Genomic DNA, 20,983 nt, shown 5'->3' with positions numbered 1-20,983 from the left:
GCTACAGGCCACAAAGTGGGTAGGGGGCTGACATGCTTTTTCAAGAGAGTTTGTTAAAAAAATTAACTCAGCAAAATTTCCTTGTTGGGGTCTCTGTGCCAGAGCCTAGGAAGGAGGAAAATGGGTTTTCTGGCGATCTTCACTTCCCGGTAAACCTGGATTGGAAAGATTTATCTCCTCCAGCATCCAAGAACTGCGGCTAGGTGCCCTTCTCCAGACAAGAGTGGGCTCTGCAGATGTACATCCACCACACTGGCTTTTTTCAGCCCATTTCTCCAAGAGCAACTGACATCAACTAGCCGCCTATATCGAGTCCCGGAGGACGTTTCAATCGCGGCACAGATTTCACACTTAAGCAGTCGGTAGCAATTTTGAAATTATTGTAAAATACCACCTGGATGATATACTGTCTGTCTAGGCCAGATTAGCAAGCCACGCGCGCATACATTATGTTTAAATCACACCCCGAAACGCGAAGAGAATGTTTCAGTAGGGATCTACATGCCGCAGAGGGAAACTAGAGCAATAATTATTTCCCTCTTTTCTGATTTCCTGTTTCTAAAGAAAGCACTGGTATCAAGGACGAGTTAGGTAATGTGAACTAAAAGGCTAGCAGGTCGCTGTCATTTAAGCCCAATCACAGTTCGTAGTTCAAGGAAAACTGCCTTTAATTGACACCGTGTATATATTCTTCTGCTACTCTCGGACTCCCCACGCAGGGACGCCCCCAAGAGTATTTATTTCTAGGGCTGGAAACAAAACAACTAACCCGGTCTGCCGCGTAAGAGAGCGTTCCAAGATGGACTGCCGGAGAAAGGCTTTTTGACCCCAGTGGAAATTAGTCATATTGACAGACGCCCGGGGAAGGTAAATTACCCGGCGCGCTGACGTTACGCAGAAGCGCGCCCGGTTGCGACTCCGCCTCGGCGCCCGCGGGGCCAGAGGCTCTGTTAGTCTCTCCAGATTCCGATAAACCCCAACTCTACTTCTCTGGGGCTGGGATTTCAAAGTGAAGGAGACGGGGAGAGCGGTAAAAAGATGCTAGAGAGGAAAAGGGCAAGAGCAAACCAAAGAAGTGGAGGGGAAGAGAAACGCTGTGCGCCCAGGGCAAGCTGGACCGAGACCCAGAGCAAAGGAGCAGAGTCCGCAGGGGAGGGAGGGAGGAGGCGGGGAGGGATAGGGCCGCGCGGCTCCCCGCTCCCAGGTCCGCCACTTGGGAGGTCCCGGCCCCAGCACAGGCCTGGCCAAACGTCCCCCCGGGAGGCTCGCGGCTCGGGCGGGGTCGCAATTACACCTCGGCTCCAGGCGAGGACTTAAAAACCGAACGGCGGGGGCTGCTGTCTGGAAGCAAGGCCCCTGCGGTCATCAGAGGGGGGCCGGGCCCGTGCACAGGAACCTTTTACAAGGCATGTGGGTACAAGAAAAAAAAAAAAATCAAAATAAACCACTTTCATCCAGCGTGGGCCGTGAAAATAAAAGCTGCCTTCTAAAGAGGGCAAGCGGGAGTTTTGAAATTCAGTGTGTGTTTTGCTGTTATATAAAGAGTTTTGTGATTTTACCTGATGACCAGGGGAAATAACTGTCAGATTGTTTTTCCCCAGAAGAGGGCTGTAATAGGGGGTTCACAGATTTCTCTCAAGTCATCTTTTGTCCCCGACTGCTATCAGCTGCATACATCCATACAGATCATTATAAAAAGTGTAGAGGGAATACTGCGAGACCGGGTTATGACTGACTTAAAATAGGACGTAGTGCTCCTGCCTCTATCCTTTCTAAGACTGAGTTTGCAGGGGAGGGGGGCAGAACGAAGAGAGTCTAAAGCGTGCCCTCTGATTTCACCAGAAGTTGCACCGGAAGACTCGGCTACAAATGGCCCAGGTCAGGGCACAAAGACGTGGGGGAAATGCGCCCAGCGGCTGCCGGGTGGGCGCCCAGCTAAACCCGGGCCGAACCCTCGAGGTGCAGAAGGCGGTGCCTCCAGGGCAAGCCCGGGCCGAGGGAGGCCGCCAGCTCTCTTCCGAGCCCCAGCACCTTGGGCCTGGCGTCTGCGGTATTTTTAGCTCCTCTCCGGGTTCCATAGAGACTCTTTTGTAAGTGGATCTGAGACTTTCCAAGCTGCCCTTACTCGGAGGGGTGTGGGAGTAGGCGGAGGCGGCTGCACGGGTATTCTGAAGTAGAGACCAATGTCTTCTTTAAATTAAATCAAAACTCGCTCTCTCCAGGTTTCTGTCCTTCCTTTTCTCTCTTTCACCTCCAGCGTAGGCCCGTGGGAATACGCCGAGTGCCCGAGTTAAGAGGATAGTGGGGTCGGGATGGGTGGGGTCTAGAGATCCGAGCAGAACAAGGGTGCTCCGCCTTTCACCCACTCCCTTTCGCCCCCCTCCTCCGCCAGGGCACCCTTGGGAGGGGACAGCACCGCGGAAGGAATCTCCATCGCTTCCGAGGAGATAGCGAAGGGGCTGTTTAATTGTTAGACAAAAGTTTAAAGTCCAGTAGTTTCTGCAAAGGAGTTCCCAACCCCATGTGTGTCCAGGAATACGAAACTTGGGGCCCAGACTGGCAGCTCGCAAGTGGGCGGATGTTGATGGCTTGGAGAGCTGGGTCTCCCTGCGCGGCGTCTCTCCTGGGAGATGCCCTGGTCTAGCTTCCGCCGCCCCGGTCCCCGCTACCCGCCCCGGTTCACGCCGAGCCCCAGAGGCTCTCGAGGCCGTCCGCACGCCCTTCCCGGTCCCGAAGGACAGCCCCTGCCCCCTTCCCGGGCTCTGTACGGACCCTGAAATTGTCCCGGCGGGCGGGACGGCGCTCCACCCGAGAGAAACGCGGGAGGGAAGCCGGGGTCCAGGCCAAGCGGTCTCTGCTTCCTCCTAAGGATCAGTCTCCCGCCCTCCCCATGCCGTCCACCGCGGCTGCCTGGGGTGCACCGAGGGGCCCTCGCGTCCCCGACGCCGCGCCCCTACCCACCGGATTGCCTTCGGGGCCCTTGGGTGCTGAGTCGACGGCGCGGCGCTGGGCCGGGCGAACACGAACGACCAGGGCCGCCAGGTCTGCGCCGTTAGCAGCCTGGTAACCTTGAAGCAGGTCTAAGATGCTCAGAGGAGGAGGAAGTGCAGAGAAAAAAGAAAAGGAAGGGGTCGGGGCGGGGGAAGCCTAACACACACACACACACGCACACGCACACACAGGCAAGCAAGCAAAACCAACTTTGGTGTTGGACTTTTTCAGTTTCACACGAAGCGACCTGGAGTATCTGGAGAAGGTTTTTGAAGACGTTTAGGAGGGAGGGTGAGTTTTCGGCTGAGAAACTCAATCTGCCATACAGTAGCGGCCCCATCTGGGATCTGTCACTGCTGACAGCACCACAGGGCACCGCCGTGATCTTCTGCACAGCCTGCACTCCCCGGAATACCCTCCTTAATCAAAGGATGTCTGCGCGCGCCCGGGCTCAGCTGACCGCGCCGGGAGCAGAGCGGCTGGTGAATTCCACTCCACCCCCGCCCGCCCCCTTCCTCCCCACGGACAGAGCCCTGGCCCCTCGTGTCTCCCTAGCACATTCATTAAAAGCGGAAAAGAGACAGAGGCTGATGTCATTGCTCTCAGAAGATCATAAACGTAAAAGAGTCATCCTGTGAGAATCCCTGAAAATGACTTTAATGAATAATTTCAGAGACAGTTATGGCTCTGGGTGATTACTGAGCGAGAATATGAAAACCAGATTTGCAAAGTGAAGGCGATGTTCAGGCGGCTCCGCGGCCACTTTCTCCCAGTAAAACCGCATCAGTTTTCTTTCATGACCAAGTTCTCACAGAGTCAGTCTGCGTTTTCTTCTTCAAAAATAAAAGCAACACACAGAGTTTTTGTTTCCTGTGTGGCTGCCTTACCCTAAAGACAAAATGTCAGCTCAAGGCAACAACAACTCACTTTAAACAGAATGGAATCCTGTACTGGCATGGTGGCTTACTTCTTTCCAGAAGGGGAGAGGTATTTACTGCCATCTTAATTTAGAATGATACCTTTTTTGGCCTCTTCTCTAGGCAATGAAGGTTGAAAACTCTCTGCCAGAGTAAGTGCACTGTTTGCTCTAAGTTCTTTTAGCAGGGAGAGCAGCAAAGAAGCAAACAGCAAATGACCCCACGTCCTGCTTGAAAACTGCACGTGTCCCTGACTCTTGAGTTCTTGCTCACCAATGAATTGAAAGATGGTTTGGTGCTAAAATGAAGAATAACATTTAGAAACCCTCCATCTGATCACAGGGAAATATCAGGTTGTCTGGTTGTTCAGGATTAGTTGTGCATTAGATACACTATTTGAAAAAACTGGGTTGTAAATTGGGGTGGGGGTCGGTGAGTACCCCGTGATTCTTTCTGTAAATGGTTTAGCTGCCTGCAAGCCTATCTCCTTTGCTTAGAAATGGAAACAGGGATTCTCTGGGCCTGTGGGCCATGTTGATTCATCCCATTTAATTCAAGTAAAAGTTTATGCATGCTAAGTGCAAGACAGTATCACAGGAAGAAGTGATGTGTTTTTGTTGGTTTTGTTTGTGAGTGGTCTGGATGACTGAGAACACAGCCGGTCTCCACTATTAAAGCAGAACCTGGAGAAGCCACTAACCAGAGCTGTGGGGAATTACGTGGTGTGGCCATTATCTGAGCTCCCACCCCCACCCCAAGCACAGATAGGCACGCCCTCCTCCACTTATTAAGGGCCCAGTCTTTAAAAGCCTCATTCTCTATCCCCAAGCCACCCCCATATTTCCTCCCCCCTCTGCAAGGGATATAGGTGGGTGGGAGGGGGCGCCAACCTCTCAGTGTGATGCTTTCACCAACCTAGGAGGAAATGGTTCTCTTCCCTTCTAGATTACAAAACCACTTTGGAGTTTGCTGTACTGAGTTGCCTGGAAGAGGTGAACATTTGGGAAATTTTCTCAACTGGATCTCCTGTTTATTTTAGATACCCTTAGGCCCCCAATAGATCTTCTCATCACTACTCTCAAATCACGGGCTACGACTTCTTTTCCCGCTGGCTAAATTATCTGTAGCCTTTGAGTAAATGCTCAGCTTGGCCTTTGCAGCCTGTGCTGAAATAAATCACATCTTCTGGCTTTTTGAATCTTTGCTTAGTTAAATCAAGGTGTGGGGCTGATCCATGATATGGCCAATTCTGTCCCAGGAGAAACTTTAAATAATGCAGTCCTGGCCCTCCCCCTTGAGAAAGCCATCCCCACGCCAACTGTCCAGTGTTTCACACGGGCCCTCCAGAGTGCCAAGGGTGAGGGGCTGGCTGCCGTGAATGTGTGTGGCCTTAGGCAGTGGTTCCCTAACTCCCTGGGGGTGTCTTGAAAGCTGAAGACTTTAGGTCTTAACTCTGACTGGCTGAAGCAGAATTTTTGGTGGAGGTGGGGCTGTATCTATAATTTTACCAGGTTCTTCAGAGATTTCCAATCACTAGGGTGGGAAGCTCAAACCTAAAGGGTTCTGGAGTTGGATTCACACCAAAGACCAGGCTAGTGCCACAGGGCATGAGTGTGGGCGGCCAGGGGTGTCCCCCGCCCGCGCAGGAATTACTCATATATACCCAGCCTCTGCCCTGGGCACTGGCATAGTAGGGGACAAAGCTGCCCTAGGCATCCTTCCCTGGCAAATTGTCAGGATTTGTGCCAAGGACATCTGCGCGGGGAAGCGGAGGCAGGGGAGAGTCCAGAGCCTCAGATCCTTGGGCTGTAATAGCAGGTGCAAAGACGGAGGCCTGGAGAGACTTCTGGTTCCATAATCAGCGTCTCTCAGGCCGCCCAGCTGGGCAGAAACTCACTATTTTGGCTCGAGGGGTGTAGGAGTCAAACGGGTCCCAGTACCAGGAGGACGACCCGTCCCCCCCTCCACGGATCCCTGAGAGCCATCTCCTCCTGTAGCCCGACCTGCATGGGCACCGCTGCAGGGGCCGCAACTGTTGGTGTAGGAGAGCAGCACCCCAGCGCAGGGATAGCGGAGGAGCGCGCGGTCGGGTCAGGACCAAAGGCTGGAGCCTTTTCCGGGCCGGAAGCACCAGAAGCAATGGGCTGGAAAATTTAAAGTGGGGACGGGCCCCGCCGAAGCGTTCACCGGCCCCACCTCATCTCAAAAAAAAAAAAAAAAAAAAAAAAACCACAAAACAAAACGGAAAACAAGAACGTCTTCTGGACTAAAAATACATATTGAGAAAGTCCCCGCGCACAGACGGGCGGCGCGTTCCAGCTGCCGGCCTGGCCCGGGAGAACTTGGCCACGCGGCCGCCGATTACACCCAGCTTGGCTGGGATGGCTCCGAGCCGTCTGCCCTGACGTCAGCCCGGCTCCGGCCGCGCCGCGGCGAGATAGGCAGCGCGGCTGGGCGCGGGCGCGGCGCTAATCACTCCCAGATGGCCCTAATAGCGGAGATAAAGACGGACGGAGCGGCCGGGAATAAATTTGTAATCAGGGCTCTACCATCTGATCATCAAAGCGGCCCAACTGCTGGGAGAATTGGAAGGGAATGTGCGTGTGTGTACAGTGGGGGAGTCGGTTCAGGAGAGAGGCGGGGGCGCGCTCCTGCACCCGGGCTGGCTTGGGTAGGGTGAGAGGGGGCAGGAGAGGACGCTCGTCCGTGCGCCTGGGAGTCCCCGCCCCGCGCCCCTGGACGGCCGACCCGCCGCCGCCGCTGGGGATCTAAGCCTGGCCCCGGGACACCCGCTACAGGCCGTGCGCGCTCGCATTCTTCCTCTCCTAGAGCTGCCCCTCTCTTGCCAAACAGTTAAACACTTGGTTCCCCCATTCCCCCCCCCCCCCCCCCCCCCGCCCCGTGGACGTAAATCCTATAGAGCGCCTGGGCTTCCGGCGAAGCGGGCTGCCCCCGGCCTCGGGGCCGCTCCGGGGTCTTTCCTCCGAGGGGTGCGCGGGCTTCCACAGGCCGGGGCCCTCGTCGGCGCCCCCTCCTCGCGCGAGGATGTGGATAGACCCGAAGAGTCAAGCCCGGTCGAACGAATCGGTCCCCTCAGGTCAACAGATCCGGACAAGACATGCGGCGCCCAGGATCCCGATCCAGCCCTCCCTGAGGCACAGGCCCCGCGCCTCTTCTGGGCCGTTAGGCTTGTCACCTACCGCCAGTCCAATGTCCAGATGCGGGCGCGTGGGTGGGACTCGCGCGCGGGGAGAGCGCGCGCGGCAGTGGAGGAGGAAGTCGGGGGCCGCGAGCGCTGCAGGGGACAGGAAACGCTGAGCGGTTTCCCGCGCTTTGTAGAGCCACGGCTCAAACGCAGCGCCGGCTAGAGTGGCACCTCGTGCCCAGTGTACTGCCCCTGCACACACACGCGCCTCGGGCCCTCGCAGCTGGCTCCGGTTTTCTATGCAAAACTAGTTTCTCAGAAGCAGCTTGCATGCCTCCTTCGACTTCGTAAGGCTTTGCATCTAGCTGTCTCTCTCCCTCGGCTCCCTTTCCAGCGAAGTCCGAGTGCACACAACTCACTCCTCCTCTGGCGACCTCAACCACGCCGGCCAGTCCCGGATGGCGGCCAGCAGCCATCCAGGTGAAGGGGCAGGACTCCAGCCGCCCTCCAGCCCCGACTCAAACGCACACTTTGTTTTCCAAGGGGACTGGAGGCTTCGTCCCTGGCGCCACGGCTGCGCCCACCTCAGGGCGGGACGACCAGGCCTCCTGGTTCTGCTAGCCCAGAGAAGGGCAGCTTAGGTGAGAGGCTCACCTTTCCTATGTTCCCGGACCAATTGGCTAACAGACTGGGCGGCTGGGATCGACCACCGACCCCCTAGAGCGTGGTCCTGGGATTCAGAAGGCAAGAAGAACTCCCAAGTGATCTTGCTGTCATCTTCCTGGCACTTCGACCTGAAAAAAACTCTGAAAGCCACAGTAAGTGTCCTGTCCTGGCGGAAAGTTCTGGGAAATTCCGGCTGGGAACAGGGTGTGTGGTCAGGTCCCCCTCCGTCGAGTTTTCCCAAATTACTTCCCAGGAAGTTGAGAATGGGTCTGTTGGACACACGCGCCCGCGCGCGCGCGCGCCCGCGCCGGCGAGCCCTCGCCCTTCAGTGCTCCAGGGTTATCAGGCGCTCGGCCTGCGCGGCGGTCTGGGGCCCGGCCCTGACAACCAGATCCACCATCAATTTACCTTCCGCCGCCCCAGCTTCCCATTTAGCTTTTAACGTCAAATCCTGCATTTTTGTCGGCTCCGGCCTGTCTAGAGAGCTTGTGATTTCGCTGCAGGAGTGATTGCTTTTAACAAAATGGCAGCAACCACATTATCCAAGCAATTAAAACAGAGGCCTTTTAGCCAGTCCCACAAGGCAGGAGCTTGGGGGGAAAACATTTTTTTTTTTTTGAAGCAAAGGAGAAAGGGAGTTAAAAGGGAAAGAAATGTGTAGAAGAGAAAAGCATGGAAGCGTAGAAGAAACGCCTGCCTAGGCCACCACTTCGTGCCCTGGGACTTGACAACGTGGGACGACATGTGGGGTGTCTTGCGAGTTGAAGCGTCAGGTTAGGGGGTTCGGCACCCCCCTGGGTATCGGGTCTCCTGGATATCTGGCCCGTTGCGGTTGCCGGTGGGTTGGAAGGTCCAGGTGCTGGAGGTGTCCAAGCACTGGAGCTGCGGAGCCCTAGGAAGCGGCGCGGCGGGCGGGCAGGCGGGCAGCACTGGGGCCCAGGCCAGACAAAGACGCTTTTCTGGAGCGCGGGTTTAAACGCACGTGCAGCAGCCCCGCGGCCTCGTAGCGACGGTGCTGCCGGGGTGTTCGGATTCCCTTCTGTTGGCTTTTAACAGACCAGAGAAAGCGTTAAACCCCCTAGAAATGCGTTAAGGCCCAGATGGCAAGGAAGACCAGCCAGCCCAGGCCCGCACGGGCACACAGACACGTGAAGATAACTCCTGTTGTGAAAACCTCACTTCCTCCACCACCATGCATTCCACTCCCTTGTAAAAACTCCTTCCCTCCACCGGTAGGTTCTGGCATCTTTTCTCTTGAACGGATTAGCGTAAAGACGCAAAGGGCGGCAGGAGAGGGAGGGAGCCACTCGGTCAAACGGACAGGAATCCCAAGAGTAATAGAAAATCAGGGCGCGCCTCCCTCCGCCCCCCAACGCTATAAACAAAGGCAAGTGTCTGTAAACACAGCTCCGCGCCCACCACGTCGGCCCAGCGCCCGCTGACCCGAGGGGAGAAAGTTCAGATCGCTTTGGCCGAGTTGTTCTAACCCCGCGCCCTCACGTCGTCCGCCGCCCGCAGAAGAAGCACCCCGCAGCGCCGCTCGAACGCCTTCAGCCTGGCTCTAGCGAACTCGCCGATGGCCCGGGAGGGGCTCAGAGGCGGCGCTGGCCGGAGTGGGACCCCTGGGATGGAGGGGGAGAGTCTGTGCCCGAGGTCGGGGTGTGATCGAACATCACCCCGAGGATGGGTTCCGAGGTGGAAACCCTCTGGCAAGCCGCCCTCACAACAGATTTGAACGCGCGGCGTCTCATGAAACAAAACCGCTTTTTAATATGTTTTGCCTTTCTTCTCTCCCCCGCTGCGTACTCCGAATGCCTCCTCCTCCGCTCCCCTTCCCCAGTCTGCCGAGCCCTTTACGGCGCTCGCTCGAGCTACTCCGGTTCCTGGAGCAGAGATTCCGCTCCAGCCAAGCCCTTGGGCGAAGGAGGCCTGGGGACTTCCTCCTGGGAAGTGCCTAGACTCCCTGAGCCTGAACCTCCGGCCGCGGGATCGGCCCCGGCGGCTGGCAGCGGGGGAGGGAGCCCTGGGCCGGACTGGCCTGCGGCCGGGAGGACTACAGACACCGCGCGGTTAATATTGAGTTCCCTATAACTCCTTGTAAATCTAGCGCCCGCTTCACCCCCCTTTGAATCCTCGGTCGAGTTCGCGATTTCTTACTTGACGTAGAATTCCTTGTTACCTAATCATGGACTTTTTCCGAGGGCCCTCCCCCTCCCCCGGGCGGCCAAGAGGAGTCTCCCCCCCTCCACCTGCCCCCCGTTGAGACGACCAGCAAAAACCTCCTCTTTTCCTTTCTCCTGGTCTTTTTTCCCCTTTACTTGGATGAAAGCCCTATATTTTGAATTAAAAACCGTAGACTAGCTCCTGCGTCTGCAATAAGGGCTAGGTTCCTCCCCAAAACTCCTCCAGCGAAAATGGCTCCTCCAACAAAACCCGAAGCCCCCACCACATGGCGTCTGGTTGATTTCAGGTTGATTTCAACCAGGACAACTTTCTACCTTTGGAGCAAACGGCTTAGGCCTCTCTGCGGCCCAGACTCTCCTCCTACAGACCACTTGGTGCTCTCATGGAGGCAGAGACAGAGGGAAGGAGGCAGGACTCATGGAGCCCAGGCCCTTTGGCAGGACTTTCACCAAGGACATCTGTTTTTAAAGGGCTTCCTTGCCGGCCCTGCCTTCAAGGTTGCTCACGTTGATGACTGATCTGAACCACTGACTGTATCAAACAGAGTTAGAGGCAATCACGATAATTTAGTTTACTTCTGAATATTTTAAATATAATGAAAACAAATATAACAGTTTTGTTTTCAAAACTCTCTTGAGGTATCAACCATTAAAAGATAGGGGTTTTGTAAAAAAAAAAAAAACACACAGTGGTTTATTGAATACTTACAACGTTTACACCTTCAATATTAATTCCACTTAATTTTAGAGGACGGAAGTGCACAAAACAAGGAGCTGCTGGAAACATCTTCAAAGTGGGAACCACATCAGATGGAACTGTGGCGCTAGACACTTACCCCCAACATACATGATGGTGGTGGTTTAATTGCTAAGTCGTGTCCTACTCTTTTGCGACCCCATGGACTGCAGCCTGCCAGGCTTCTCTGTCAATGGGATTTTCCAGGCAAGAATACTGGAGTGGATTGCCATGTCCTTCTCCAGGGGATCTTTCCCACCCAGGGTTCGAACCCGCATCTCCTACATTGGCAGGCAGATTCTTTACCGCCGAGCCACCAGGAAAGCTCAACGGACATGTTAGCTGCCCGTTTTCTGCTTTGAAATAAAACTTTATAATCCCCAGTAATATTTATATCCAAAGGCCAAGTATTAAAGATACACTTCACATACACACTAGTGTCCCGCTGTCTTCATCTGGAAGGGTTTAGGTAAGTGGAGAGGGAGCATCGCTGGTGTCTACACAGCAGGAGGAAACATTCACAAACAGAGACTCTACGAGACAACGACGGGATCCCTTACCACGAAGGAGTGTCCTCTTCATATTAAAATACGGAATGCTTTTCTTCAAATATCCACTTTTTTTTTTTTTTGGAGGGGAAGGTGGGGAGCGGATGCCTCGAAGGGGGCAAAGAGAGGGAGGCACATTGCACATAAATAAACCGGATGATCCAAATGCAGGAAGTCCTCAGAGCGGAGCACGCAGAGCTTGCCTGGAGTCCTGGGTCTGCATCCAGCTCCTGGGCCCCGCTGGAGCTCTCCTTCTCTTCTTCCTCCTCCTCTTCCTCACTGCTTGAGCTCCAGGGCCCAGACATGCTGCGGCCAGCCCGTCCGGCCTTTGGTTTTCTTGTCGTTGCTGCTTACTGTGCTTTTCAAGATTTCATTCTGGGCAGAGAAGAGGTGAGGTGAGGGGGAGAAAAGTAGAAAGAGAAAATCAGAGAGGAGATCCGGTCCCACGCAACCCCCGCGCTTTCCCGGCCAGAGAAGATAGTGGGAGAGCCAGCCAGAAACCGCGGGTGGGGTGGCCTCAAGTCCCAGCCCCTGCAGAAGAGCTAGGAAGGCTGGCGCTGCCCTAGTTACCGCCCAGGCCGACACGCAGCGGCAGCACTCAACTCCCAGGTCGGCGAGTTTATAAACAACCACCGGTTTTCAAGTCGTTTATGGAGGAACTGGGGGCCTTCTCTCTAACTCCAGATGTAGGGGCGCGATCTGGGGTCGGCGGCTCAGTCTGGTTTCCCTGTTTTCAGTCGCAGTCCCAGACCCACGCTCTAAGGCAGATGGGGAGAGGTGCCTCGGCCTCGGCTTGGGCCTGTCTCTCCAAGGCCTCCTCGGCCTCCAAGGCCTCTGAATCCCGGGCTACAGGAGATCCCTCGACTTGGCAGCAACTAAAGTGCCATAGACCCCAAGGAAGAAAACCTCGACAAATGGAATTATTTTCCGTGTTCTTCATGGCAGTAGCCCTGCTCTAAACTCCACCAGCCTATGGTCACCTGGTTAGGAACTTGAGAAAACTAATTTTCAGTTATAACTTTGTGTTAGTGTTCAGAACAATGACAATGACTATGATGATACTATTTGTCTTAAAATGTAAAGGCGCATGCATACAAAACCAGAAATAGGAAGAATACTCATCTGGGAAGTCACATTTTAACATCACTGCCAGAGAGAAACTGAGCTGAATTTTGAAGTACTTATCTTATGTTCACCTTCACGTCTTTCCGGTATAGTTATCGGAACCACCTCAAAAACTCTTAGATTCAGTGACTGCCTCGTCATCAAGAAGGGGAAACGCAACCGGTAGTGAAATAACTGGAATCAAGTGCTTCTGAGCAACTTATTTTAGAAACATCTGAAAGCAAGAACGGACTGGAGGCCGAATGAAGGCTCGAAAGGACGAGGAAAGAGGGGTCCAGGCCAGTACGATCGAAAGATCAAGCTGGAGTCCGCGAGGCCGGCCCTAAGTGCCTGTGGGCGCGGCGATAACCCGGAAAGAAGATCACCAGCGCAAAACATCCCTCTTAACCTCCTCCGCGTGCTGACACCCTTCCCTGGCCTCTCTGCTTCTGCGGGGAAACCTTCCGACCACAACCTGGTGCAAGCAACTTGGCGCAGGGCGCTACCAGAGAACGCGGCGGGCCAGTGTTCAGCCCAACGGGAGAGAGACCCGGATCCCCGCTCCCCCGCACCCCACTGCCCTCTGCCGCCTGGTACTGACCAGCTCCTTCTTCCGCTTCTCTTCTTTCACATCTGTCTTCTTGATCTCTGCCTTGAAGGCCTCCGCCTCGCCGTTCTGGTCGTCCTTGGCCAGCAGGTCCATGAGGTAGGCGATGTAGCTGGTGGCCAGGCGCAGAGTCTTGATCTTGGAGAGCTTGGTGTCGGCGGGCACGTTGGGGATGCACTCGCGCAGCTCTGCGAAGGCGCTGTTGATGCTTTGAGTCCTGCGCCGCTCCTTGCGGTTGGCGGTGCCCCGGCGCTTCACCGGGCGCGGCCCCCCCAGGCCTGGGGGCCCGGCGCCCGGCGGCACCCCCCCGTAATGGGAGTGGTCCAGGCTGGCGGCGCCGCTGGCGTACTCGGGGCTGTAGGACAGGGCCATGCTATAATCGGGGGGCGACATCTCGGGGTGGCCGATGAGCCAGCCGTGGAAGTAGGGGTTCTCCTCGTGGCTGCAGCGGCTGGCGGCCGCGGCGGCAGCAGCGGCGGCGGCGGCGGCGAACGGATAGCCCTCATGATGCACCACCGGGTGGTGGGGGAAGCCCCCCACCAGACTCATCTCGCCCTCCGCGCCCCTCCACGCGCCCCAGCGTGCGGGCAGCCCTGCCGCGCCCTCGGCCCGGGCCCCCGCTTCGGCGCTCCGCGGCCTCCCCCACCCCCCACCCCCCCAGCCCCCGGGCGCCCGGGCCGGCCCGGCAGCCGCAGAGGGGGCTGCTGCAGCCCGGGCCCCGGCCCCCCGCCTGGCCCGCCGGGCCCGCCTCAGCAGCGCCGCGGCCGCCGGCTCCCCATAGGGCGCGGCGAGCTGGTCCCGGCACCGTGCGCCCCTGGCCGCCGCCGCCGCCGCCGGCTCCCGCCTTGCTCCACGGCCCGCGCGCAGGCTCCTGCTTCCCGGGCGGCTGCGGGCAGGCACAGTCCTCTCGAGCTCATGCAAAGGTGCCCCGGCTCCCGCGGGGCTGCTCGGTGGAGTTGCCGGGCTCCGCGCCCCGGCCGCGTGCCCGGCGCCGCGGCTACTCGCAGTCCCGGGGCGAGTCCAAAGCCGCGGCTTGAAGAGCCGGCCCGGCTCTGCAGGGAGGCGGCGGGGTCGACTGCTCACTGTGAAGCTACCTCCATGCGACCCTCCTCTTCCCGCCCCTTCCCCTCCCCCCCACCAGCCTGATCTGGATTCTTGTGCGCTTATTGTTTTAATGAAATTTTTGGTTGTTGTTTTGGTCCTTGAACGTGATTTTAGCTGCGAATAACGTGTTCCGCGCTCCTCTCGGCTCCCTCGGAGGGTTTTCAGAGAGGTCTCAGTGCATCCATTTTCTCAGATCCTCTCCTTTCCGGGGAAGGATCTGGGCCCTGCAGGCCCCTGGAGCGCGAAGGCGGCGGTTGCGGCGCGGAGGGCTCTGCGCGGCGGCCGTGGGAGCTCCCGGGCGGCGGCGGCGGCGGCGGCGGCGGTGGTGGTGGTGGTGGTTCTCCGGGACTGGACGCCGTAAGGGGAGGAAGCGGATTTTCCCAGCAAGATCTCCATGTACAGCCACATCTTTAGGGCCGCTCGGGTTAATATATGTCGTCAGAGGCTCCTCACGCCAATCCCGGGGCGGCGGGGGCGGCGCCTCGCGCTCTCCGCAATAAAACTTTTTGATGTTCTCGTTGCTAATTGCCGAGGTCCTCGTCCAGGATTGGCTGCCCCTTCATAACCAGAAGATAATTAAAACGAAGGGGGGGGGCAGGGTTAAAAAAACTTTTTTATCAGCCGGAGGTTAATGCAAGTGTTTAACAGATGCTTCACTATTAAAATATTTTCCCCCCAGGTCTCAAATACTGAAGAATCTTAAAGCAGGTACGGTATTTCTCTGCTTTCTTTTCTGGTTAAAAAAAGGAGGCAGATATTGCTTTTCGAAGTGTTTTGTAGGTAACAGGCAAGAGCAGAGCAGCAGGCGCAGTTCTGTGCTGGGCGGGAGAGAGGCGGCGGGCGGCGGACCCCTCCCAACCACCCCCCCGGAGGCGCGTCTCCGGCCGGCCGAGGCGGGCGCGGGGCGCAGGGCAAGGCTGCGGCTTTGACCTGGGCACAGACTGGAAACGCGCGTCTCTGCGTCGCTAGACTTACCCACCTCGTTACCCAGGCCAGGGCCCTCTTGGGGAGCTTGTGTTATATTGACTACTTTTGGAAATCGTGGTGAAGACCCCGGGACAACGGTCAAGATTGTAAATACTCTCATTTCGATGTTCTGCAGGGACGCCAGCCCTAGCGCAGACCTTGGGCGGTTTCAAAGCGCAGGGCACCTCGATTCCCCGAATTTGTTGTGTGGCCGGTATCGGTGTTCCCCAGGTTTAACTAGCCTGTCTGGTAAGTAACTGAATATTTTTTACAGCGTGTTCAGAGCTTATTTTTCAGTTTTTATGAACAAACATATAAATACATCTCCGCATTCCTACCTCTCCCATAAAAGCGGGCATGTGTGGAAAGCAGGTTTAGTTATCGGAGGGGAACCATTAAACACCAGTTTAAGAGGCAGGCCGGGAGGACGGCTCGTGGATGTTTAGACTGCTGGCCTTGGTGATCTTGAACACATTAGAACGGAAAATGGATCTCCACTTGTAAGTTCCCGGGCCGCAGGGCACTGGGACCTCGGCGCCCGAGTGGCTTGAGCCGTTTGAGAAGAGGTTGGGGGCTGGGGACAGGGGTGGACGGTGGCAGGAGCTGAAATGATCCTCGGGGGGTGGCTGGCAGCCTTGGCCGAGGCTGATGTGGAGCTGAAGATTCCGCCCGAAGGGTCGGTGTGGAAAAGAGTGTCAACAGGAGCCCAAGGGCCGTAAATTAGAGGGAGCCCACGCGGGGTGTGCCTGCACCAGCACGGGCCGCTGCGGCCTGGGACTCGCTGCTGGGCCTTACCAGGCTCTGCCGGGGGAGACCGAGCACCCCACCTTGGGCTTCGTCCCGGGGAGGCAGGCAGAGTCAGGCCCCAGGCTGCAGAGTCCCGTTCCAAGGACTCGGTGAGGACAGTCCTTTGCTTGCATGCTGCCCACTTTTTGGTGCGTACAGGCTTGGGGAGGCAGGGTTTAGGGGTACCCAGCTCCTCTGCTGCCCCGGACTGGGGCGGTTGCCAGCCACTAACCCCAGAGCCCTGGGCACAGCTTTGACAAACATGTTTTAGGTGGCCGGGCTGTAGAAGAAGGAAAGGAACCCAGAGGGGGTCGTAGAAAGCTGGCTGAGAGTCACCATGAGGGCCCATCTTGTCCCTTCAGCAAAGGGTCAGTTTCCTGGGATGCCCCCAGCAGAGGTCTTGAAGCTGAGAATAGGGGTGGGGAGTAGCTGAAACCAGATATGCTGGGCCCTTTGGGCTCGGAACAAAAAGCCTCCTAGAGCTTCGAACTTCCACCTTAAGCGGGACTGCAGTTTGGAGCACAAGGAGAGTCTTTTAAAGACCTTGTTCTTCTGGGAAAGAGTATGGGTAGTGTGGTCAGGGTTCGGTCTGCATTTTCACCAGAAAGGTAAACCCTGAATGTGTATATACTGGTAGTTCAATCCTCTGACATTTGATACATTAAAATAAAGAAGTCTGTTTATAAAAACACATCTAGGCCTTGAGAGCAGATAGACAAAAGTAAGGTGATTGCACCCAGATAAAAAGCACAGTCTTTCCGGCCAGAGGGAGTTTGGGAAATTGAAAGGAGGTGGAAGAGGTCAGGCAGAGGGCTGAGCTGGGGATTGAGATGCGGTGTCTACCAGGGATGAGTGGCCTCCGTGGCAAAGGCATCTGGACTCGCCACTTCTAGCCTTTTAATCGAAACAAACAAACAAAAAATAGACAAACCCCTCATGGTCCCAGAGAGCCTGGCAAGTGATAAAAGAGATGGAAAACGTGGGACAGAAAAAAAAGTAAAAGATGCTAATCTGAACCTCGGTCCTCACTGACAGTGTCATTATCAGTTAATTAATGTAATCCAAGGGCCCAGGACTTCATGAATCTCAGCCAAAATGCAGAGGCTTATGGCCCTGGAAGCAGGTGACAAGTGGGAGAATTTTAGGGTCCCAAAGTGGTTGAGTTCCACTCGGAATGTACAACCAATGGAGTCCGAGTCCACTTTTTTCTGTTCGTCTCCCTTTGGGATTTTTTGCTGCCGCTCTAGTGGGCTGCTGTATTACTCTGCTGCCGTGGAAAGCTGTGAGGCAAAGATGCCATGTCAGGTGTGCCCCCAGTTTAGATGCCTTGTGCCTTCTGGGGCACTAGTGATGGAGGTGATGATAGTGGTGGTGATGGATGGGGAAGAGGGAAAAGACAGGTAGGAGGCAGAGGTTCCTGGTTTCATGGTCCAGACCCCATGTTGGGGTATTCTATGGTAGCCTCTGGTGTTCTGCTCTGGGAAAGGGCACACTACTCCAGGGGCCCCTGAGCAGCTGAGAAGTTGCTGGCTTGGGGCCGCCTGGGTTGCCTGCAGGAGGAATCCTGCAAAGGTTGGGGTGCGCTAACCACTTCCCCTCCTCTGAGGCCCTGAGCTGAGCTGCAGCCAGTCTTTTCCAGGTGGGGAGACCAATTCATTGGTTGGGGGGACAGCCCTGGTTTTGGGGGAATGTTTGAGATCCTTGTAACTGATGATATACCCACCGTGCTGCACATCACAACTGCCTTCTTCAGCTAAGCAGACAGAACTGGGGTCCAACATTTATTTTGGGTCTGTGTCTCTTGTCTCTTTCCCCCTCCCTCCCACCCCCTTGCCTGGAAAAGGGTCCAAGGGCACCGGGTTGGGGCGAGGCACTCATGCCCTGGCAAACATTCTGGGTTTGTGAGATATTACTTTAAAAATCAATCTGCTTTAAACTAAATATTTTCTTAAAAACTTCAGTCTGTTTTAAGGGAAAATACAGATCTTTTCGAGGTATTTATTATTTCAAAGGCAAAGGCAGTTTGTATCTTGTGTTTTGCTCATGAGAACTCAAAATAAACTGGACCTGAAAAGAACCAGGCCGGAGGGCCATAAACACACATTTTATGTTTACGGGAATTATGGCTCAATTCCCCTCAGCGTTTTTCAAGTCTCGTTTTACCTTATTTTCCTAACCGACGTAGTAGAAGTGACTCTGGGCATTCCTGTTAATCTTATAATGCTCTTGTGGGAGGGGAACCCCAGAACATGCCAAGAACCCCAGAAAGAACATCCAACCCAGAAGGTGGGAGAAAAAGCAATGTATTCTTGAAGGTGTCACCCCGGCCTCACCTGTCCAAGGGTGGTGCTTCTTCTGACACCCTGACTGCTTTGCATTTCTGTCCCTTCAAGGGTGTGGTTGAGTCATGGTGCATCCTCGCCACTTAGCCCCAGAAGCACTAGGACAATCTAGAACAAGGGGCATTGTCCAAGTGGTGGGCAAGAGTCCCCCTCTAACAGGGAGGGGTTTGCAGTCCCCACCTTCTTGTTTACCTTTTGACAAGTGACAGTGGGCCCAGAAACGTGGTGATGCTCCTAGGACACATTTCCGAAGTGGAATCAAGTTTGCTCAGGCTCATGTCTGTTTCAGAAACGAAGGGCAGGAAGGGCTGCCCTTGGCTCTTTTGAGCTTCCATTTCTTCTGAGTGTTTTCTTGTTGGGTTTTGGGGTGGGGGTGGGGGTATCTGGTGAGGGTGCCGTCATCCCCCTCTTTCCCATTCGAGCAGAGAGCAGAGCTGTGGAGACTGGGCAGGAGGGGCTGCTGCAGTGCGACTGTTGTGGGGCTCATGGCTCCTCGTTGGTTAGGAAACAGAACTTGCTGGGTATTTGTAAATCCCCCCACATTTAGCCCTTCTCTCTCTCCTTCCTCTCTCCCTCCCTTTTCCTCCTCCCCTTCTCTCTTTCCTTTCTCACTAATTTGTTTCCCAGCAATGCTTGGATTTATAAGGTTTTTGGTGTCAGAAGCTGAAAGTGATGAAGAGTAAGATACTGTTTCATCCCTATGTCAGATTCTTTAAGAAAAATATTTTTAATTGATATATAATTGACATATAACATTGTGTATAATACTTAAGGTGGACACTGTACAGGAAACGTCTGATGTCCACTATTATAGACAGTGGGAATTGCATCTTTTCCAAATAATCTCTGATTAGATCTTCATATGAACTGGCAAGTGTGCTGCTGCTCTGGAGGGTCTTTATTGATCAGGGGAACTCAGTCCTCCTTTGCTGGGTACCCGCACTGGCCCACGTTTGTCTGTAAAGCTAAATTCCTTACTCAGACTGAAGGGAACAAAAGATAATGCACGTGAAGGGGCCTCCCTCCAGGCTGCGTGATGTATAAGTGGGAAGTGTTATTAATGAAATTATGGTGATCCAAAGAAGTACAACAAATTTGATCTTTGCTAGTCTGTAGTTAAATAGAGATGGAGGTGAGAGCAAAAGTGATGTAAGAAAATACACCGCATAGGATTTATGTTAACTGCTTATTCACATTCTTGTTTCAATCACATCACCTACACATACAAGCAATATATTCTTCCAAGCCGGGAGGAAAGCTGTCGACATTCAGAAGAGGAAGTAATTGTAATTTTGCATACACGCTTGAAGGGAATGGTAAAGAATAGACTTCAGCTAGTCTGCCAGACAGTCTGGGGTTCAGAATAAAATTTGAAAGCAAATGGCAGCTTAACCTGCAGGGCTTTGGACAAACCACTTATGTGACTGAAGGATCTGTTAGCAGCCCCAGTGCATTCCCAGTGCTAACTGCAGTGTGGCTTGCATTCCTAGGAAGTCCTGTTCTGAAGCCTCCTTTGCAAGTTCATAAAGAGATTTCTGGCAGTTTCTTCCAAACCCTTGCTACTTTCTTCCAGGGCCTTTGCTTCTAGGCGAGGGCTCACCACGATGGCTGAGTTTCAGGTTAACAAAAAGAAACCATTTTATCGTCAATATTAATGGCAAACCTCGATTTTTACAAGGTTTGGGTTTAGCAGATCAAAAGCAGCTTGGCTTGATTTCTCAATATTCTCTGGAGCTTAGACAATTAACTGCAATTTTGCTCCTAATGAAATGACACAGAAAAAGTTAGCGATAGAAAACGTTGAAGGTAGTCTTTCAGCAGAGTGTTTTTCTTTTCTTTTTTTTAAAATACCAGTGTACAACATGTCAGAATCTAAAACACTTGTCCACTGAAGCTGAGCTGTGGTTTGAAGGAAGCCTCCTTAAGAAAATGTGTGGGCAGAGTGTCTTCACTTGCAATGCCACGAGCCTGTTCAGCTCTGCATTCCATGCTTGCCTTTTTGGATCCAGCAGACTGAGGTCTCCCTGGTAATTTGGGTACACCGAGTCTCCAGTTAATGACAGATAATCAGCCTTTGGGTCATTCGGTCATTCTCCTATTACAAACCCCTCCTGCTCTCTCTGATCTCCTTTCAAACTAAATTTCACACAAACAAATAAAGCAAGACAGGGACAAGTTCTTTTAAAAAAAGAGAGAGAAGGAGAAATATTAGAAACTCCTGATACAGAACGCCACACTAGGAAAGGCAAGCTAAAAGAGGATAGAAAAGAACATCTTATCCAAATGAACATGTTGTGTACAAAACATTAAAGGAAAAGGCTCTGGTTTCTGTTAAAGTGACAGAAAATTAAAATAAAAATAATTGCAGGCAGAAAAGTTATAACATAAACAGAGAAGGCAGGGTGCTTGCTGGAAATGCGCAGCACAAGGAGGCAAATTTGTTGTTACAGATTATACATCTGCCGAGTGACTGGAGAGGTGCGACTTTGTTCCATTTTCCAGAAGAGAACGCTTTTCTTTTTAATACTTGTGTGAGTGCCCACTTAAGTCAACACAGGCCAAAACCTCGAGGAACAAAAAAATGGAATTGCATTCTGCTTTGCAAAGCATCCAACTTCAAACGAAGGAATTGGTTGCATGCAGAAAAAGCAGAATTCCATTCAGAACACACTGAGCAGCTCCACTGGATGCCTGTGACTGATACATTTTTGTTTTGCTGACAGAAAGCGCAGATCATTCTGGGAGAAGTACCACCGAAACCAGTTCTCCCTGCCCCTCGGGGTCTCCATTTTCCCAGTCCACCTCTGCCTGGGACTCCAGAAAGACAAACTTCCAAAGAGCCAAGGTACATCTCTGACCAGATCCCTCGGGAAAAGCTGGGAATGTGT

The 20,983-nt window shown here is 54.2% G+C and overlaps 1 protein-coding gene across 1 annotated transcript; it reads right to left on the bottom strand.

Moving 5' to 3' along the window:
- Positions 1-10,449: 10,449 nt before the first annotated feature.
- On the bottom strand, positions 10,450-13,446 carry HAND2 (heart and neural crest derivatives expressed 2). The gene is made up of 2 exons (XM_020898337.2): positions 12,892-13,446; positions 10,450-11,561 (listed from the first exon to the last, which is right to left on the bottom strand). Exons 1-2 carry the CDS (start codon positions 13,444-13,446, stop codon positions 11,463-11,465), a joined length of 654 nt encoding a protein of 217 aa, XP_020753996.1. The 3' UTR covers positions 10,450-11,462.
- Between the last annotated feature and the right edge of the window lie 7,537 nt (positions 13,447-20,983).

This window comes from Odocoileus virginianus, chromosome 18, assembly GCF_023699985.2.
Source record: "Odocoileus virginianus isolate 20LAN1187 ecotype Illinois chromosome 18, Ovbor_1.2, whole genome shotgun sequence".
Classification (NCBI taxonomy): domain Eukaryota; kingdom Metazoa; phylum Chordata; class Mammalia; order Artiodactyla; family Cervidae; genus Odocoileus; species Odocoileus virginianus.
This window is presented reverse-complemented; position numbering and strand designations above follow the sequence as displayed.